At 43.8% G+C, this 22,404-nt stretch overlaps 1 protein-coding gene across 4 annotated transcripts in view; it reads right to left on the reverse strand.

Annotated features, from left to right (window-relative positions):
- LOC139280809 (serine/threonine-protein kinase WNK1-like) overlaps positions 1–22,404 on the reverse strand; it is a 200,007-nt gene that overhangs the window by 123,022 nt on the left and 54,581 nt on the right. For all 4 annotated transcript variants that reach the window (XM_070900527.1, XM_070900528.1, XM_070900529.1 and 1 more), the window contains exons 2-4: positions 21,230–21,402; positions 7,518–7,738; positions 6,184–6,341 (exon numbers count right to left, since the gene is read on the reverse strand). In XM_070900527.1, coding sequence (XP_070756628.1) covers positions 6,184–6,341; positions 7,518–7,738; positions 21,230–21,402 — 552 coding nt within the window. The remainder of the gene's footprint in view (positions 1–6,183; positions 6,342–7,517; positions 7,739–21,229; positions 21,403–22,404) is intronic.

Genomic DNA, 22,404 nt, shown 5'->3' on the forward strand with positions numbered 1-22,404 from the left:
GGGAGGGAGGGAGGGGGAGAGAGAGGGAGGGAGGGAGGGGGAGAGAGAGGGAGGGAGGGAGGGAGGGGGGAGAGAGAGGGAGGGAGGGAGGGGGGAGAGAGAGGGAGGGAGGGAGGGAGGGGGCGAGAGAGAGGGAGGGAGGGAGGGAGGGGGCGAGAGAGAGGGAGGGAGGGAGGGAGGGGGCGAGAGAGAGGGAGGGAGGGAGGGAGGGAGGGAGGGGGCAAGAGAGAGGGAGGGAGGGAGGGGGCGAGAGAGAGGGAGGGAGGGAGGGGCGAGAGAGAGGGAGGGAGGGAGGGGGCGAGAGAGAGGGAGGGAGGGAGGGGGCGAGAGAGAGGGAGGGAGGGAGGGGGCAAGAGAGAGGGAGGGAGGGAGGGGGCGAGAGAGAGGGAGGGAGGGAGGGGGCGAGAGAGAGGGAGGGAGGGAGGGGGCGAGAGAGAGGGAGGGAGGGAGGGGGCGAGAGAGAGGGAGGGAGGGAGGGGGCGAGAGAGAGGGAGGGAGGGAGGGGGCGAGAGAGAGGGAGGGAGGGAGGGGGCGAGAGAGAGGGAGGGAGGGAGGGGGCGAGAGAGAGGGAGGGAGGGAGGGGGCAAGAGAGAGGGAGGGAGGGAGGGGGCGAGAGAGAGGGAGGGAGGGAGGGAGCGAGAGAGAGGGAGGGGGCAAGAGAGAGCGGAGAGAGGGAGGGAGGGAGGGGGCGAGAGAGGGAGGGAGGGAGGGGGCGAGAGAGAGGGAGGGAGGGAGGGGGCGAGAGAGAGGGAGGGAGGGAGGGGGCGAGAGAGAGGGAGGGAGCGAGAGGAGAGAGGGAGCGAGAGAGAGAGAGGGGGCAAGAGAGAGCGGGAGAGAGGGAGGGAGAGAGGGGGCGAGAGAGGGAGGGAGGGAGGGGGCGAGGGAGGGAGGGAGGGGGCGAGGGAGGGAGGGAGGGGGCGAAGGAGGGAGGGAGGGGCCGAGAGAGGGAGGGAGGGAGGGGCGAGAGGGAGGGAGGGAGGGAGGGAGGGAGGGAGGGAGGGAGAGAGAGAGAGAGAGAGAGAGAGAGAGAGAGAGAGAGAGAGAGTTAAGGGGCGAGAGAGTGAGTTAAGGGGCGAGAGAGAGGGAGGGAGGGGGGTGAGAGAGAGTTAAGGGGTTGAGAGAGGGAGGGAGGGGTTGAGAGAGGGAGGGAGGGGGGTGAGAGAGGGAGAGGGAGGGAGGGAGAGGGAGAGAGGGAGGGTTGGGGCGAGAGAGAGAGAGAGGGAGGGGGGGATAGGAGGGAGAGGGAGGGAGGGGGATGGCAGGAGGCAGAGCAGGTGGGAACAGCGAGGGCGGAAGACGGAGGGTGGACAAGAAAATTGTTGAAACTGGACAGGACATGTGGCAGCAGTGAACAGTTGTTTTAGACTGGAGGCGTCAGTATTAGGACCACTGCTGTTTTTTGATGTATAGTAATATTTCTAGACTTGGGTATATGGAGCATAATTTCAAAGTCTTACGAAACTCCAAAATGTGGTAACAATAAGGCATATAGTAACTGACTTAAGACCAGTTAAACGGGCAAACACGTGGCAAATTTAAAGCGGAGAAGTGTGAAGTGATGTAATTTGGTAGGAAGAAAGAAGAGAATCTAAATAGTACAATTTTAAAGGGGGTCCAGGAACAGAGAAACCTGGGGTTACAGACAGAAATCTTTGAAAGTGGCAGGCAAGTGGAGAAGGTTGTTAAAAAACAGTAAGGAATTCTTGGCATTATTAGTAGAGGGAGAGCACAACAGCAAGGAAGTTAGGCCAAACCTTTATAAAACTGTGGTTAGACCACCACTGGAATAGCATGTTCAATTCTGAGCACCACACTTTAAGAAGGATGTCAAGTCCTTGGAGGGGGTGAAGAGATTTACTGGAATGGTACCAGGATGAAGGACTTCAGTTATGTGGAGACTGGAGAAGCTGGGGTTGTCTGGAGCAGAGAAGGTTAAGAGGAGATTTGATGGAGATGTTCAAAATTATGAATGGTTTTGATAGTCAAGAGCAAGAGTTTCCAGTGGTAACCAGAGGAGACAGATTTAAGGTGATTAGCAAAAAAAAATCAGAGGCAACATGAGGACACAGTATTTTACACAACAAGTGGTTGTGATCTGGAATGTACTGCCTGAAAGGGCGGTGGAAGTAGATTCAATAGCAACATTCAAAAGAGAATTGGATGGGAAAAAAATGACATGGCTTTGGGGGAGAGCAGGGAGTGGGATTAATTCGATAGCTCTATCAAAGAGCCCACACAGGTACTATGAACTCAATGGTTTCCTTGTGTGCTTATCTTTCTAATATTCGATGACTGAAGAATCCTTACTGAGACACGCAGAGGTTAAAGCAGAAAGTGTATGTTAGAATATTTAATTCAATGTGAAATCATGGGAAGAGGGAACGAAAGATGGGATTAAGAAATGAGTGAAAGAAAAAGTAAAAAAATGTATATTTTTTCCATCTCCAACAATAATTAAAATCTGAAGGAATGAGACTTCACACTTGCACAAGTTCATTTTCAGTGTCGGAGAGGTTGTTTGGATTAAGACTTATCATGGTGTTAAATATTTGCTTACTTGAATGGACATGCCCTAACTTTTTCTGCCGTGTTTAGTGGGCATCCAGTGGCTAAGCACTGCAACTTCACACCCTTGCACATATTTCAATTCCACGTCTATCGACAAGTGTAGCGAAGATTGTGCAGGAGCAGGGTAAATCGGACAGCAACTTTCAGATTTCCGCATGATACTGCGCATGTGCGGATGCTAGAAGTTGCTGTCTGTTTGACTCAATAACGGTGAGCAGCGACAGCAAAATCTTGATCAAGATCTGCTTTCTGTGACTGTTTGTATTGTTGAAGCAATCTTTAAATTTCAGAATGTATATACTGGTGTGAGATCCACTTAACGATGATGCGCCTGTTTAGACATCTCTAACACTTCAAAGTTGATCGGAGTAGTATTTCTCTTTTATACACATGACTAGTACCATAAGATAGATACATGACTAGTATCTTATGGTACTAGTCATGTGTATAAAAGAGAAATACTACTCGATCAACTTTGAAGTGTTAGAGATGCCTAAACAGGCAGATCATTGTTAAAATGGATATCACATTCTGCAATTTAAAGATTGCTTCAACAATTTAAACAGTCACAGAAATTTCCTCTTGTGTTTTTTGAGCAAAATCCTAAACAAGTGTTTGAAGAACACGTTTACAATTTCATTATATTAAAGCAAACAAGGGAAATCGTTCTACCATAAATTTTTAGTGGTAAGGGGGAAAAAATTTAATTTAACCATGGACTCGATCTGGATCTTCTGAGTTTCAAAAGTTTGCATTCCAAAAGAGGAAACAACTTGGAAGAAATTTATATTTTTAAACCCCATCTGAAATATGCTTTTTTCCTCCTGTATAGGTCACTCGTGTAACATTCCTTGCAAGGAAAACTTAAGTTGATTTTGCACAGAAGCCCAATGGTGAGTTTAAACAACAAATGTGTTCCATTTGCCACTGTTCATTACAACCATTTGCCCTGACTTTTGCTTCTATGTGCGTGTCACCCTTTCCACAGCCGATAGTTATAACAAGAGTATAGAAAAGTGCAAGATACATGGGGAATATCTTTCATAGCAGAAAAAATCTATGAGACATTCTCTTGAAAAAACAAATCAATGGTGTTTGTCCTGGCCACATGGGACCTATAGGTTGAGAACAAGGATGATCGCATTGATGAGATGATGACATTCTGTAGCACTAAAGAGCAATTACTTACTTAAACGTCTCTTCAACTTACTCACTACTCCAAATTGTCCAGGAACTGGAGCAAGCAGTCATAAATATTGATTTAAATTTTGTGCCTTGACAACTTTTTTCCAGAAGCTTGTTGTTTTACTTAGTTGGTACTGATTAAAGTAAGAAAACATCTAAAGACATCACTGAACAAACAGCAATAGGAAAGGGAGCATCAGCAAGTCTTGTTTTATTCCTCGGTCAAACAGAACTGAAAGTCACAAAATACAATTTTAATTTATCAGGGTGATTTTCCATTAATTTCAACTGCTAAAAGATTGATAATTCAGTAAAGGAAGCAGCAGCAGAAAAAAATGCCATTAAAAGAATGGAAGTAGTGTCGTGCAATACATTGTGAATTGGAAGCAAATAACTTTTTGACAATACCCTTCATCATTTGGACGAGGGGGGTTGTGGAGTAACTTGTTTTTACCCAATACTGTTTCATTCGAACTACCATATTTCATTTGATTTGCTGTGGGATAATTCTGCTTTCATTGTTTCTGGTCACATCAGTAAATTTCCAATGAATTCAGCATTTCTTTTTAATCAAAGCTTGGTATTTGATAACATTACAGATTTCAAATGATCAAATCAGGTGTAATTTTATATTTTTCTCAACATTAACCACTACTGTTGGGGCCACAAAACATGCATAATGCTTTTGAGTTTCCAGTAAGTAGAACACAGATTATTTGGTCTTCCCTGAGTGAGGGGCTGCAATGAGGTTTAATTTTTTTTATATACTGATGTACCCATTATGCTGTCAGGTGCAGCAACACTAATCTATGTTACACATCTCATTTATATTCTATGTATTACTCTTCACTTGACATTTCTTATTTTGATAATTACTTAGTTCCTCATTTTGCTATGTGAACATTTATCTATTTGGATGCTGGAACACATTACTAAAACTGGTATCTGGCGAAGTTGGTTAACAGGCAGTTTACCCAGCCTATTTAGAACCAAACTGTTTGAAGTTTACCAGTCAAATTTCAGACAATTTGCATTTATATAGCGCCTTTTAATGTAGAAAAAACATCCCCTAGCGCTTCGTAAAAGTGTAATCAGGCAAAAATTGACACCGAACCAAAGGAGATATTAGAAACTTGGCCAAAGAGGTAGGTTTTAAGGAGGATCTTAAAGGGGGCGATAGAAAGCAAGAGCTGGGGAAAGAGGTTTAGGGAGGGAATGAAAGAGATCCTTGACAGCTGAAGACACAGCCCCCAATGGTGGAATGAAGGAAGCACCAGAGTCAGAGGAAATCAGAGTTCTGGGGAGGGAGGGGCATAGGGCTGGAGGAGGTTACACAGCTTGGAAGGGGCATGGTCATGAAGGGAGTTGAACACAGTCATTTTAACCAAACCCACCCTGCAGGAAACTCATGTATTGGATTGTTTGCCCGGAATTAAACAAAAGAATGAGAATCTTAAATTTGTGATAAGAGACATGGGTGATGAGTGAGTGGGACTTGGTGCAGCTTAGGATACAGGCAATGTTTTGGATGAGTTGAAGTTTACAGAGGGTGGAGGATGGGAGGCTTGCCACGGGAGCATACAAATAGTTGAGGCTGGAGACAGGAAACAAGGCGGAGACAGAAATAAGTTTTATTTTTGTGCATTAACAATGTAAAACAGACCTCTTCTGTAAAAACACACGAGTATTATTTTTGCAGAGATTTCCTTCATTCCCCTGGATTATACTCTTAAAATACAATAAAAAATGAAGTCCTTTAAGGATTGTGATTTTTTGTTATTTCCCTCCTTCATTGCCGCTGCATCTCCCCAACATCATTTTCTGAATGAGAAAATATCCAGGCAACTCGTCATCAGGTTTGTTCTCGTCGTAAGAATTAACACAAGAGCAGCCTTGTCATTCTGTTTTTCCTCCCTTTCGATAGCAAAATACCCATATTCGATTTAGCATCTCTACTTAAAAGTAACACTTGAGATGTGAAACTCACCATGTGAAGCACTTTAATTATTTCAGAATGTATCCATTTCAAATGTGGCTCTTCAAGGAGACACAACAGCAGAGTGGAACATCACAAACAAAAACCAGTTGAGCCCCCCCGTGATTCGTGTGCCCCAAACAATTCAGCAGCAATGTTCTTTCTGATGCTTTCCCCCCTACAATTAGCCCATTCAAATTTTCATGCATGCACGGTTTCTTCCATGGAAAAGCCAGTGAGCAGCCTGTGCATGACCTACAGACTGCTGCATGGTCACGCAGCTTCGCGGAATGTTGTTCAGCGGTGTTGCTAAAAATGATATTGCTGCACTCAAATGACAACGACTGCTTGCCCCAGATTAACTACATTTTATAAAAGTAATTTTTTTTAAAAACTTGAAATGTAGCACTAGTGTGAGAGGTAGCCATAGCACCACAAACCTAACGTGTACTTACACTGGTTACTCTACGATAGATCTGAGCAGCATTCTGGCATTCCGAGTATGGATATTCTGAAGTTGCCATCTCCAGCATACACATCCCAAAAGCGTAAACATCAACAGACTCGTCATATTTTTCTTCGTACATCTCAGGAGCCATGAACTCAGGGGTACCTTAAATTAAAAGAACGTTTCAGACTCTAACAGACTGTCTCAGAGTGAGTAGAGGCTGTCGGTACTCACCGAAGGACGACGACCTGTGGGGGAAGACAAAGCGGAGGCGAAGGAGAGCCCTTCTCAGTTACTCAGCAACCTACCAACTCATAAGTTTTCTTCTGCAAGGCATCCCGAATGGTGTATAGCACTGAGTTGATCTAATTAACCCTTTGCATTTGAATGAGTATTGCTGCAATCATTAATACTATCCGATTTATCCAGAAAAAACCCTCAAAATTTTAAATGCCCTTGGCAGCGGAAACACATCATATACAGAACAGTTCAATGCAACCACATCCTCCTTTTATTGTCCCATCTTGAAATAATTGAGAAGTGGAGGACTAGCTGGGGTGCAACCTGCATCTGATAGTCCACCAATATTCCAAAAATCAGCACGCAACAAACTTCAAACATTAACTTTATTTTCACTTCAAATTGCAACAAAAGTAATATTGATAAAATATTCCCATGTGCAAAGTTTTCAGTTTCAATTACAAGTCAATCAATTTCCACAGACTGAAAGGAAACCCATCAGCAAGATTTTCCCGTCAGCCAGGTTTTTTTTTAAAAAGGGGGAAAAAGATAGCTAATTAAACTGTATCATAGCTAATCTCTGATCAACTATGCTTCTTACACCCTTTATCAGTAACTAAGTTGCCTTGCAAATGAAAACTACTGCATAAACAAAGTTGAAACTTACAATAATTTTGATCTTCAAATCATCAGAAAGGCAACTCACCACAGCCTTTATCTATAGCACTTACCGTTCAACTGCAGTACTTTTAGGTCTACTGCAGCTGGGAAAGTAGATGTCCTACAGTTGAAAATACTTAAGAATACAGAAAATTGAGTAAAGAGGGCTCAGCAGGACAACCAGGAAAAAAAAAACAAGAGAACATGAAACCCTGTGAATAGTTTCAGATAAACTGAAACTATCGTCTAGAACAAAAATTAGGAAGTGGATGAATATTACAAGCACAGAAAAGTAGGCCACAGTTTTTCAGGGGTTCTTTCAATCCAATAAAGTGCACTTATCTATTTCAAAGTCAGATCTGTAAAATTATTTTTTTCTATTTTCGTATTCCAAAACTAACAGCCTAGTAAGCAAACTTCACTTGGTGACAATCAACTTACCGATTACACTTTTTGCAAACGATGCCCTTTTTAATGTAGCAAGGCCAAGGTCCCCAACTTTAACTGATCCAGTAGGGCCTGTAATGAAGATGTTGTCACATTTCAAATCTCGGTGGATGATGGGTGGTGTACGAGTATGAAGAAAATGAAGACCCTTCAAGATTTGACGGCACCAGCTTCGAAGGACCTTGATCTTCATTACCTTAAACCTCTTCAAATAGCTGAAATAAAGATTGAGAAGACATGATATCACAAGAAAATGTGATTCTAAATGAGTTGACCAGATATCTTAGTTCCGACAAGTTTATTCTTGTAAATGTTTAAAAAAAACATGCGAGACCAAATGCACCCATCTGCTGACAAATAAAACAGTATTTTGATAGTGTATTTCTAAGGTATGCATTGGATGTTACGTGAACAGCTCCACGTGTGGACCAGCACTTTTCCCAGCAACCAAAATTAGATAGCATTCAAAGTTCAGTCTCATCAGAGCACTTTACAGCTTAATCACAATTTTCTCGAACTGATAATACTCTTATAGTTGTGTCATACAACATTCTATTGCCTTTGTCAGTTACTTGAATACTGTTCTCAATTCTGGTGATCTTATAGAAATATACAAGTTAGTTAAGAGAATGGATGAAGTAAATATAAACTACTATTTTATGCAACAGTAAGACCTATAAAATAATTTAGGACAAATTAAGTTTTTCTTCACAGTTGTACATCGTGTGTGTTACATTCACCAAGATTCCTAGGTCTCTTTCAGGTTAATTCTTAGCTTTTTCAACATCATTCGTGGAGTACGCATGTCGCCTATTGTTCCTTCCTATGTGCAATGCTTCCTGTATTTCCATACTACATCTCATCTGTCATTTTTCTCCCCAGTTACATATTTTCTCCAACTCATTGCAGTTTGAGCTTTCCCGCCTAGTTTTTCATAACTTCAAAATGTAGCCATTTTGCACTGAATTTTTGAATCTCAGTCATTAGAATAAGTAGTGGTCCCAACACCACATTCAGTACTTAGCCTCCCAGCCCAACATGACAGCTCTGATGAGTACTCAGCATTTCCTAACCCTTATCCAATTTCTTAACCATGCCCATGGTTTACAGCTTTAAATTTAACCAACAGCCTATCATGGAACTTTGTCAACTGTCTTTTGGAAGTCTAGGTACACCATGTTGTAGGGTGTCCATAGTTTACTTGGGTTGTTACTTCCTCATAGACGTTGAGGAGGTCGATTAGACATCCCCTTAGGAATCCATGTTGACTGTTTATGAGGTTAATATTCAAATTCACTCCTGAATCAATTCCATTCTTTTACAAAGACCGCTACAGCATTGTGGGAATACCTCCAACATAATGACTGCAGTGGTTAACATAAGAACATAAGAATTAGGAACAGGAGTAGGCCATCGAACCCCTCGAGCCTGCTCCGCCATTCAACAAGATCATGGCTGATCTGGCCGTGGACTCCGCTCCACTTACACGCCCGCTCCCCATAACCCTTAATTCCCTTATTGGTTAAAAATCTATCTATCTGTGATTTGAATACATTCAATGAGCTAGCCTCAACTGCTTCCTTGGGCAGAGAATTCCACAAATTCACAACCCTCTGGGAGAAGAAATTCCTTCTCAACTCGGTTTTAAATTGGCTCCCCCGTATTTTGAGGCTGTGCCCCCTAGTTCTTGTCTCCCCGACCAGTGGAAACAACCTTTCTGCCTCTTTCTTGTCTATCCCTTTCATTATTTTAAATGTTTCTATAAGATCACCCCTCATCCTTCTGAATTCCAACGAGTAAAGACCCAGTCTACTCAATCTATCATCATAAGGTAACCCCCTCATCTCCGGAATCAGCCTCGTGAATCGTCTCTGTACCCCCTCCAAAGCCAGTATATCCTTCCTTAAGAAAGGTGACCAAAACTGCACGCAGTACTCCAGGACCTCACCAATACCCTATACAGTTGCAGCAGGACCTCCCTGCTTTTGTACTCCATCCCTCTCGCAATGAAGGCCAACATTCCATTCGCCTTCCTGATTACCTGCTGCACCTGCAAACTAACTTTTTGGGATTCATGCACAAGGACCCCCTGGTCCCTCTGCACTGCAGCATGTTGTAATTTCTCCCCATTCAAATAATATTCCCTTTTACTGTTTTTTTTTTCCCCAAGGTGGATAACCTCACATTTTCTGACATTGTATTCCATCTGCCAAACCTTAGCCCATTCGCTTAACCTATCTAAATCTCTTTGCAGCCTCTGTGTCCGCTACACAACCCGCTTTCCCACTAATCTTTGTGTCATCTGCAAATTTTGTTACACTACACTCTGTCCCCTCTTCCAGGTCATCTATGTATATTGTAAATAGTTGTGAACCCAGCATCGATCCCTGTGGCACACCACTAACCACCGATTTCCAACCCGAAAAGGACCCATTTATCCCGACTCTCTGCTTTCTGTTAGCTAGCCAATTCTCTATCCATGCTTATACATTTCCTCTAACTCCGCGTACCTTTATCTTCTGCAGTAACCTTTTGTATGGCACCTTATCAAATGCCTTTTGGAAATCTAAATACACCACATCCATCGGTACACCTCTATCCACCATGCTCGTTATATCCTTAAAGAATTCCAGTAAATTAGTTAAACATGATTTCCCCTTCATGAATCCATGTTGCGTCTGCTTGATTGCACTATTCCTATCTAGATGTCCCGCTATTTCTTCCTTAATGATAGGATTTTACCCACTACAGATGTTAAACTAACCGGCCTATAGTTACCTGTCTTTTGTCTGCCCCCTTTTTTTAAAAACAGAGACGTTACATTAGCTGCTTTCCAATCAGCTGGTACCTCCCCAGAGTCCAGAGAATTTTGGTAGATTATAACGAATGCATCGGCTATAACTTCCGCCATCTCTTTTAATACCCTGGGATGCATTTCATCAGGTCCAGGGGACTTGTCTATCTTGAGTCCCATTAGCCTGTCCAGCACTACCCTACTAGTGATAGTGATCCTCCCTTCCCATATTCCCGTGACCAGCAATTTTTGGCATGGTTTTTGTGTCTTCCACTGTGAAGACGGAAGCAAAATAATTGTTTAAGGTCTCAGTCATTTCCACATTTCCCATTATTAAATCCCCCTTCTCATCTTTTAAGGGACAAATATTTACTTTAGTCACTCTTTTCCATTTTATATATCGGTAAAAGCTTTTACTATCTGTTTTTATGTTTTGCGCAAGTTTACTTTCGTAATCTATCTTTCCTTTCTTTATTGCTTTCTTAGTCATTCTTTGCTGTCGTTTAAAATTTTCCCAATCTGCTAGTTTCCCACTAACCTTGGCCAGCTTATGCGCATTGGTTTTTAATTTGATACTCTCCTTTATTTCCTTGGTTATCCACGGCTGGTTATCCCTTTTCTTACCGCCCTTCTTTTTCACTGGAATATATTTTTGTCGAGCACTATGAAAGAACTCCTTAAAAGTCCTCCACTGTTCCTCAATTGTGCCACCGTTTAGTCTGTGCTTCCAGTCTACTTTAGCCAACTCTGCCCTCATCCTACTGTAGTCCCCTTTGTTTAAGCATAGTACGCTCGTTTGAGACACTACTTCCTCACCCTCAATCTGTATTACAAATTCAACCATACTGTGATCACTCATTCCGAGAGGATCTTTTACTAGGAGATAGTTTATTATTCCTGTCTCATTACACAGGACCAGATCTAAGATAGCTTGCTCCCTTGTAGGTTCTGTAACATATATTAAGAATGCCTACTGCCACCTTCGCCGAGCAACTGCGAATGAGCAATAATTGTCGGCCTTGCCAGTGATGCCCACATCCCTGGGAATTATTAAAAAGAAAACCAAGTATGGAAGACTAAAGAATTGTAGCTGCTTGTGATTGTTTTTTTTCAGCATTTTGAATATGGACACCATATTAGCCCGTTTCCAATATATTGGTGATCTTACAGAAATATAGAAGATAGTTAAGGTATCCAGCATCTCCCTCAATAATTGTGAGCCGTCACATATCTACTATAGCACACTTGGATAAATACCTTCTCTCCCTGTGGATGGGTTTGTTTTGAACTCTTTTAGCCAGTCTAGCCATTTTATAGTGGGCCGTAATTTGAGGCCCCTACAGACACGTAGGAGGTGCGCACGTGCCCGTAAGGGCCGCACAGGTTCCGGGAATTCGCGCAAAGCACGTACACGGAAACCTAGGCAAGACCTGCTTTTACCAGCGTAAGAGTTTTAAAAAAACAAAAATAAAATAATTTATACATTTAAAAACCCTGTATAATATGGCAAGTTTATATTTACCCCTTTAAAACACGTAAATATATATTTTTTTAAATTACATTTTTGTTTTAAATATTTAATTAAATGCCATTTAATTCATTTTAAATATGTAATTTTTTTATCATTTGATATGTAGATGTATTTTGGGGGGTATTCCATTCATTCTTCTGGGGATTCTGTATGTACGGAATCCCCACAAGCATGAATGGGGATTCCTTTCTTTTATTAGTTAGGCTGGCCCATGTGATCCCAGGGGCGCTTGCAAACCACAGGTCGCAAACCTCAAGCGCCCAAGATATGTGAGCCTCTACACGGGCACCTGGAGAGGCCCAGGACCGCGAGTCTCCATACTTCCCAGACTACCAACTACGTGGGCATTTTATTCGCTGATCAGAGGCACTTCCCCGTGGGAAGCCTCCAACCACAAATTCAGGGCCGTTGAATTTGCGAATTTAAACACTTTCTGGGGAGGGCAGTTAGTCATTTCTTCCCTTGTGAATACTTCGAAGTAATCATTCAGAATATTTATTATTTTCACGTGTACACTATGGGCTCAAAATTGGCCCACCCTTTTTTTGGCGCACTCACCGGAGATGCGCCGCTTTTCTGCGTAGAAAAGTGGTTTAAAAAATAAATAAATAAAAATCAGTCCCCATTTTGGATGCTGTCCAGCCTCTCCCGGGTCTTCGCGCAGCGTGGCCAGTCGGGTCGGCTCGGGGCGGAGCCAGCGTCCCGTGCTGAAAACTGCCGGGACATCTGCACATACGCGTTGGAGCATGCACGCATGCACAGTAGCTCCTGCCCCCATCCTTTCAGTGTGCGTGCTGCAGCGTGGGATCCGATCATCATCATCCCGGCTGCTGGTGTGTCCCGCCCTTATCCCAGGCCGAGTGGCCTACCGCACAGGCCGACCTGCTGCCTTACCGGGCTGAAGATGAAGGTAGAGTAGGACCTATTTACTTCTATTTTTTTTTGTGGATATTTTGAAAACATTATGTAAATATGTTTTGTCTCTCGTGAATAGTAGTGACCATTTGTCAAGCCTATTCACCTGGTGCTATTGTGAAAGAAGAACAAAAGTGACGGAAGAAGAGAGAAAATCTCATTTATTGAAATAGACTTTATTTCGATAATAGGGGCTCAATTTTGGCCCAGTATAATCATTGCAAACAAATAGTTCTTTAAATTAGTTGAGAGATTAGGGCAATTTAATTCAACTGCCGTTTACTTATTTTATTTCTGTAGTTTAAACTTCCATGAATGCTTCTGTTGTATAGTAAATTAACTTTGCGAAGTTTGTCATATGATGTCCTTTATAGCTGTTTGATCCTATTCAGATTCTTTAGTCAAGTCATTAAGTTCTGCTGGCCTCCGATGTACCTATTCCTGCTGATTTCTTACCTCTCCGCAAGGGTCTTCACAAGCGGCTACATACGCTGGCCTAAGTTAGTTTGGAGTAACCATTAGCTGGCCAAAGTGGCCTAACTGGTCAAAATGGGCGTAGGAGGTTGGTAACGCCCCCTTTTGAAAAAAAAACTAAAAGAATCCTAACTAACTCACTTACACTGGCAAAATTGAACGTGCAAAATGTAGATTTTTAAGATACTCCAGAAAAATCAAGTTGCTCCAAAAAAAAAACGGAGCAACTCCTGGCCAATTTTGAGCCTAACAGTACTTCGAACGTCAAATCATAAGCAGTTCAACCAGTTAGTGCAGATGCTGGCCTGGAAGTGGATAGAAGGCATTTTGTTACTGATCAGAACAAAAAAAAAATTCAGAAGCTCAGAGCCCCACCCTTTATATCAAGGAAGAGCAGTGCGGCGCTGGGAAGAAAACAAAGTTTACTGAATGGAGAGGTTTAAGAACAGCACTTCAGCAGTAGCTTGCCATTCAAACTAGCCTGGAAACTGATCAGGAACCATTCAACCTCGAAAGCATGCAGTCACTCAGTATTTTTTCTAGGATCAGATGGCTCTGGATCAGCTCCAAGGACAGTCCAAAGTTTTGGCTTCCATAAATTTGAACAGAGCTGTTCTTGTTTGGAAGAGATCCCATGTACCGCAGAACAGTTGACCGGGGAAGCAGAGATAGGGGGCTAATTTTCCACATTGCCGATTTTGGCGCAGTTGTAGAGGTACGTCAGATTTTTTAGTGGCCGACTGCACCAAAACAAAAGTTGCAAGTTTCGCCGGCATAAACTTTCATTTTATAGCGGCGCAGATTGTCCTTAAGTTCTGCGGGTGGAGCTTAAGGTCTACACTGAAAAACTAAGGATGACAGGGTAACGAGGGACACACTGAAGGGCTGAAGCTGCAAAGTGAAACATACAAGAGGCAACAAGATATAAGCAATTGGAGAGCCCCGGTGCCACTGCAATCCCAGGGCGAATGGCCCCTTCCACCGCTGCCATCACGGGCTGCTATCCCCGGCCGAATGGCGCCCCTCCCCCCCTCCGCATCGCTGCCATCCTGGGCCGAATGGCCCCCTGTGCTGCTGCTATCCCGAGCCAAATGGCCCTCTGCACTGCTGCTATCCCGGGCCAAATGGCCCCACCGCCAGCGCTGCTATCCCGGGCCGAATGGCCCCCTGCACTGCTGCTATCCTGGGCCGAATGGCCTTCTGCACTGTTGCTATCCCGGGCCGAATGGCCAAGCTCAGCAACATGTCAAGCTCAAAATTCATTAAATTGGTGGTGTAAGAGGATAAAGCAGAGGCCAGGTCAGGGTCAGGTAGGTGGTCACCAGGGATAATAGTGAAAATATGAAAGTGTGACATTGGAATTAGCAATGGCGTGGGGAATAGGATCAGGAGAGGCACTGGCATCCAGGAGTCACTGAAGCTTGCAGTCCTTGCTACATGAATTACTTCCCAAACAACTGTGTGCTATATAAACGCAACCCACAAGTGTGCTCGGTTAAGTTTTTGTAGCATCCCAAAAACCTTCATCTACATTCAATGGGCTCAGGTTTCGGCCTGAGCTGCTCCTATTTTTTGGAGCAACTAGTTTAGAATGGAGCATCTTAGAAATTGCAATTCTCGGCATTTAGTTTGCTCCAGTTCTAGTGAGTTAGAATAGTTTCATTTTAGAACAGTTTTTTTTTTCCAAAAGGGTGCAGGTCCAACCACTTACGCCTGTTTTGCAAGTTTAAGCAACGAAAACTTACTCCAAATTAACTTAGAATGGAGTAAGTGTACATTTTTGTACGCTCAGAAAAACTTTGCCTACACTTATAAATCAGACGTAGGGAACGAAAGATATGGGGGGGGGGGGGGGGGGAAGTTTACAAACATTAAACACTTCACTTTTACAAATAAAGAGCCATCATCAATAATAAATGATAAATAAATCAAATCAATAAATCAATCAAAAAAATATTAATTTTTTTTAAATCAATAAAAAATTATTTTTACTCACCTACTGCAGCACCAGGAGCCCTCCAACAGCGTGCTGGGACGGGCCCCCACCTCCCCCAGTGTCTGTGTTTCTGACAGCGAGGGGACGGTGGACGGACGGATGGGAAAGGGGTGGGGTGGACGGATGGCGAGGGGACGGGGAGAGAAAGGGGACGGGGAGAGAAAGGGGACGAGGAAGAGAAAAAGGTGGGTGGGGGGGGGGGGGGGGAGAAAGAGCGAAAGGGGGGGAGGGGGGAAGAGCGAAAGGGGGGGAGGGGGGAAGAGCGAAAGGGGGGGAGGGGGGAAGAGCGAAAGGGGGGGAGGGGGGGGAAGAGCGAAAGGGGGGGAGGGGGGGGGGAGAGCGAAAGGGGGGGAGGGGGGAAGAGCGAAAGGGGGGGAGGGGGGAAGAGCGAAAGGGGGGGAGGGGGGAAGAGCGAAAGGGGGGAGGGGGGAAGAGCGAAAGGGGGGGAGGGGGAAGAGCGAAAGGGGGGGAGGGGGAAGAGCGAAAGGGGGGGAGGGGGAAGAGCGAAAGGGGGGGAGGGGGAAGAGCGAAAGGGGGGGAGGGGGAAGAGCGAAAGGGGGGGAGGGGGAAGAGCGAAAGGGGGGGAGGGGGAAGAGCGAAAGGGGGGGAGGGGGAAGAGCGAAAGGGGGGGAGGGGGAAGAGCGAAAGGGGGGGAGGGGGAAGAGCAAAAGGGGGGAGGGGGAAGAGCAAAAGGGGGGGAGGGGGAAGAGCAAAAGGGGGGGAGGGGGAAGAGCAAAAGGGGGGGAGGGGGAAGAGCAAAAGGGGGGGAGGGGGAAGAGCAAAAGGGGGGGAGGGGGGAAGAGCGAAAGGGGGGGAGGGGGAAGAGCGAAAGGGGGGGGAGGGGGAAGAGCGAAAGGGGGGGGAGGGGGAAGAGCAAAAGGGGGGGAGGGGGAAGAGCGAAAGGGGGGGAGGGGGAAGAGCGAAAGGGGGGGAGGGGGAAGAGCGAAAGGGGGGGAGGGGGAAGAGCGAAAGGGGGGGAGGGGGAAGAGCGAAAGGGGGGAGGGGGAAGAGCGAAAGGGGGGGAGGGGGAAGAGCGAAAGGGGGGGAGGGGGAAGAGCGAAAGGGGGGGAGGGGGAAGAGCGAAAGGGGGGGGAGGGGGAAGAGCGAAAGGGGGGGAGGGGGAAGAGCGAAAGGGGGGAGGGGGAAGAGCGAAAGGGGGGGAGGAGGAAGAGCGAAAGGGGGGGAGGGGGAAGAGAGAAAGGGGGGGAGGGAAAGAGAAAGAGAAGAGAAGAGCGGGGGGAGGAGGCATCTGAATGGGAGGGAAGTCAGAGTCCTGATCTTCGCCCGGTGAGCCCATTCGGCCAGGGCTCGGGTCGGGCCCCTCCCACGCAGCCTTGGAGGCTTGGAGCTACTGCATATGAGTGCACACTCTCGCGCGCACGTGCAGAGGTCCTGGCACTGTTTTCAGCGCCGGGACCCGGCTCCACCCCCAACCACTTGTGCTGCGCCACGCCGAGCACGAAGACGTCCTGAGGAGACCGGAGAATCACCAGCTAAGTATTCGGCGTCCTTTTTCTTCCTGAAAGTTGGCGCACCTTATCGAGATGCGCCATTTTTCCAGAGGGCGGAAGCTTGGGCCCAATAAATTACAAGGCAGAATGCAAATTGGAGTCTAAGTTTTATTTTTCAAAGAACAGGTAAACGTGCCATATCTGCGAAGTCTTATTCATTTGGGGTGAGATTCACTGTTTTAGGTTTAAAAATTTAGCCTACTTTGATGCATGTCACTCCTCTGTACAATAGGTTTGCATTTATTTAATTCATAAAGTTCACTCCCAAGATTTCCCCAACGTTGGCAGCTCGAACAATGTAGGTTTAAGCCCACATTCACATTTCTAAGTCTTGGAATAAAGCAAGTGGCTTTAATCCGTGTCTAGCTGAACCGGTATCACACATCAACATTTATTTCCTTTATCAATACTGTTTTTGATTCAATCAGGTCTCGCACTTTTATTCTACACAGATGCTGGCATTCTTACCATACTTGTAAAGATGCTGTGTACTTTTTCCTACTTCTCAAATGGGAATCTATGTACCAACACACAACTGCAATACCTCACACGAAAAGCAACATGATAAAATCACTGTGCAAGTATCAAGTTAAAATGTTCTTTATTTTTGTTTGTGTTGACAGGATTCATCAGTTTAAAAGATTATTCATATATTTGTGAAGCCTGTTTGGTTGCTAAATCAACAAAGTCATACTACATCATTAGATGGGTCACAAGATTCCATTTCAAAATACATTGAAAATTTTATGCCAGCTGGTACTAAAGACATTTTCGACATTATATTTCTTAACAATACTGATTACACTTGAATTTGGCACAGTACGAGATGGTTTCAATGTAAACTGACAGGTTAGAGATATGATGGGGTGAGCCTTGGAGGGATTTGGAAACAAGGATAAGAATTTTTAGATTGAATGTTGCTCGACCAGGAGCCAATTTAGGTCAACAAGCCCGGGGTGAAGGGGATTTGATGCAAGTTAGGATACAGGCAGGGTTTTGGGCAAGTTCAAATTTACAGACGGTTCAAGATGGGAGGCCAGCCAGGAATAGTCAAGTCTAGAGGTAACAAAGACGTGGATGAGGGTTTCTCCAGCAGATGAGCTGAGGCGGGGCGGAGACGGCCAATGTTATGGAGGTGGAAGTAGGTGGTCTTGGTGATGCTAGTGGATATGGAATTGGAAGCTCATCTCTGGGTCAAATAGGGCGGCCAAGTCACGAATGGTCTGGTTCAGGTCAGACAGCAGCCAGAGACAAGGATGGAGTTGGTGGTTATGAATGAAATTTGTGGCGAGGACCGAAGACAGTGGTTAGGGTCATACCTAGAAGAATTCTAGATTGTAAAGCTTGAGCTTCCTTCATCTTTCCGAATAGCTCATCTTTTCAATACATCCATAATTTATTTTTCTATGCCACTATATGCTAGCTGCCTTTTGACCTTAGCATGACTTCTATCAAAACAGAAAATGCTGTAAATACACAGCATATTCATCAGCATCTGAAAAGGAAATCAATCTAACAGAGGACTTGGAAAAATCACACTTTTATGAAAGGGAATTCATGTTTGACAAATGTATTATAGTTTTTTATGGTGTAACTAGCAGGGTAGATAAAGAGGAACCAGTGGATGTAGTATATTTGGATTTTCAGGTGCCACACAAGAGATTGTTACACAAGATTAGGGCTCATGGAATTGGTGTAATATATCAGCATGGATTGAGGATTGGTTAATGGACAGAAAATAGGAATAAACGGGTCATTTTCGGGGCGGCAGGGGTAACTAGTGGAGGGCCGCAAGGATCCGTGCTTGGGCCTCAGCGATTTACAATCTACATCAATGATTTAGCTGAGGGGACCGAGTATAATATATCCAAGTTTGCTGACGATATAAAGCTAACTGGTCTATAGTTCCCAGTTTTCTCTCTCCGCCCTTTCTTGAATAGCGGGGTTGCTGCCTTCCAATCTGCGGGGAGCTTTCTAGAATCTAGGGAAATCTGGAAGATCAAAACCAATACATCCACTATCTCTGTAGCCACCTCTTTTAAAACCCTACAATGTCGACCATCAGGTCCAAGGGATTTGTCTGCTTTTATTCCCATTAATCTCTCCAATACTATTTCTTTTTTAAACTATTTTTTTTTCATTCCTAATTCTCACTAGACCCTTGGTTTCCCACTATTTCTGGAATGCTCTTTTATCAATTTTTTTCCCCCTCTATCAATTTCTTGGTCCTCCTTTGCTGAATTTTAAAACCCTCCCAATCCTCAGGCTTATTACTCTTTTGGCAACATAATAAGCCACTTCCTTTAATCTAATATTATTTTAACTTCTCGTTAGCCACAGTTGTATCATATTTCCTGCGGGGTTTTTATTCCTTAAGGGAATATATATTCATTGTGAATTATTATTACTTTAAATGTTTGCCATTAAGAAACTAATAAATATTGGTATTCAGAGGGAGACCTTGTGCACAAATCACAGAAAATTAATATGCAGGTACAGCCAGCAATTAGCAAGGCAAATGATATGTTAACCTTTATTGCAAGGGGGTTGGAGGACAAGAGTAAGGATGTCTTACTGCAATTATATGGGGCTTTGGTGAGACTACACCTGCAGCACTACAATTTTGATCTCCTTACTTAAGGAAGGATATAATTGCCAGAGGGGAGGCAACAAAGCTTTACAAGACTGGAGAGAGAGCTATCTTATGAGAATAGTTTGAGTAGAATGAGCCTATATTCTCTGATGTTTAGAAGAAGAACGAAAGGGGATCTCATTGAAATGTATAAAATTCTTAGCATCTACCCCATCAAGCCCTTTAAGAGGCTGTTTCCCTTGGCTGGAGAGTCTAGAATTTGGGGTCGTAGTATCAGAATACAGCCATTTCGGACTGAGATGAGAAATGTCTTCACTCAGTGGGTTGTGAATCTTTGGAATTCTCTGCCCCAGAGGGCTGTGGATGCTCACGCGATGAGAATATTGAAGACAGAAATCGACAGATTTTTGGGCACGAAGGGAATTAAGAGATATGGGGATAGGGCAGGAAAGTGGAGTTGACGTCAAACTTCAGCCATGATCTTACTGAAGGCTCGATGGGCTGTATGGCCACTCCTGCTCCTATTTCTTATGTTCTAAGTCAGTGGGGACAAGGGTGATGGGTGGGCAGAACCCGGTGCGGGATATGATACAAGCAGCAGAGTTCTGGATGAGCTAGAGTTTATGGAAGCCGAGTACTGGAGTAGTCAAGTCTGGAGGCAACAAGCATGAATCATGGTTTCAGCAGCAGATGGGGTAAGGTGGGCAATATTACGGAAATGCAAGTAGATGATTTTATGATGGAAAGGATAGTGGGGCTGATACTCAGCTTGGCATCAACAGGAGAGTAAGACTGAAGAGTCTGTTTAAGTCCGAGACAGTGCCCAACGATGTACTGCACTGTGAATTAGATGATCCTATTTTTGACAATAGAAGAGCTTGCTGGATGTATTTCTATGCTGATAATGCTTTAGTTTTTTTTAACAAAAATGTAATAAAAAAATGTAATAAAAAATATAAAGCAAGACATTTGCAGACAATGAAAGTCGTTATCCCTTTGGATGATTCAAATATGGTCAAGATAAGTTGAGAACAATAATCTAAGTAAAATTAATTCCTGAAGTAAAAGTAGCTTTCTTTAAAACTCTGTCATGACCCTTTTATTTAAAATTATATTGTCCTGTCATCTACAAATGCTCAGAATCTTTGCTGAAAGAATGGCTCATTTTTTTTGCATTTCTCCATGCAATGCATTTAGAAAAACTGATTTTGATAATGAAAAAAGCTCCATTACATTGAAAGCAACCCTGGGAATAACTGTAACTTCCAATTCAGGTACACATTACATCGCGTTTAAATGATATAGCTGCTTTCCCAAAACAAAATTAGGAGACCCGATCCACAGATTTTTTTTTTGAAAGTGTCTCAATAGAATGAACAGGACAGACTGATAAGGATTTACGTACATACTTTGTTTCTGTATTTCAAATGAATATATATTCAACAGGGGCCACTTAAGGCACACAGTTCCTTTAAAAGAGACAGCATCTACCCATAGTTATTCAAGAGTATAATGCTTTGATGTTCAAATAAGTAAATTATAAATTTTCCTAACTTACCTTAGAAAACTTGGATAAAATAAGATAAAGAGGGAAAGAGGGAAAAGGAAACACTGGAGAGCTAAGCTAACAACAGAGAATTCTAGAAATGCACATCAGATCAGTCAACATCAGAAACATAAGCCAAAGTTTAAAGTGAGATCCTTTCTCACAACTGCTTTCAGATCTTGACATGTGTGCTGTGCATTTCCAGTTTTGAAATCAAGATACTGACCGGTTTGAACAAAAATAAAATCATGCACAGCCTATATCAAAAAACTAGAAATGAGAGAGTGAGAGAACTAATAAATGATAATTCACTTTAAAATAATGAGATACACTTAACATTACTTACGTTTTTAGAGTACCCGATGTCATCAATTCTGTCACCAATACGATACATTTCTTTCCCTTTAAGGTCGATTCCCAAGAGTCATAAAATCTGACTATATTTGGATGCTGTAGGCCCTTCAACATTTCAGCTTCTTCTTTAAACCTCTGCCTTTCTGACTTCGACAACTTTCGATCCTGTTAACAATAAGACAGCGTTAAGTAAGTCTGTGCTGAAAGCAAATTTATTTTTACCTGCAGGTAAATTTAACTGTTTTTATATAGCATTTCATGTGCTAACATGCTAAAGTACCATTTCCTGTTCTTGAAGGACATGTTCACCATTATCACATTTCTCATGCTTATTAATTTAATGAATTTAGGTATACAAAAGCACAATGGACTGCAAACACTGCAGTAATTGTTCAAACAGACCCACACTGAATAAACTGCAGCATGAAGCAAAATTGTGGTCGAGAAACTTGGGTATGCATTCATATTGCCCATCAAAGTTCATCTTAACTAATTATTGACAAATATTTCCAAGATATAGGCATGAATGGAAGAAGAGCAGTCATTTTCTATATCTGCTAGTTGCCATTTATGAAGTAACCTCAGCAGAAATTGGAGCATGCACGATCAGTCTAGGTATGGTTCAAAGTATTAAGACCTTAACTTTAATGGTTGAGTGGTACAATTATATGTACATTATTTTTTTAAAAATCACACATAAACTTCCTGTGCATAAACCTTACTTCTAGTTGTCACAAAATCCATTCTTGCTTTTCCAACATTTATTATTTTAAATTGCTGTATTAACATTTCCCCCTTTAATTGAACAGCCACAATGGGCCCAAGTTTGCACCCATGGTTAGAATGGCGCACCTCACGGAGGTGCGTCGACTTTTTAAGAACAGAAACGGCGTCCATTATTTACCTTTGTATTTTCCACGCAACAGCACCAATGTAGGGCCCTGGCTTGGCGCAGCAGAACGCATGGGGGCGGAGCCAGGTCCCAGTGCCAAAAACAGTGGCAGGACCTCTGCACATGCGCGCTGGAGTGTGCGCGCATATGCAGTAGCTCCTCACCCCCAGATTCTGTGTACATGTGCTGCAGGCTGTGTGGGAGGGGCCCGAAGCACACCGCCCCTAGCCCTGGCCGAATGGGCTCCCCGCCGCGACCTGCGAGGGAACAGATGG

The sequence above is a fragment of the Pristiophorus japonicus genome, chromosome 15 (genome assembly GCF_044704955.1).
Source record: "Pristiophorus japonicus isolate sPriJap1 chromosome 15, sPriJap1.hap1, whole genome shotgun sequence".
Lineage (NCBI taxonomy): Eukaryota > Metazoa > Chordata > Chondrichthyes > Pristiophoridae > Pristiophorus > Pristiophorus japonicus.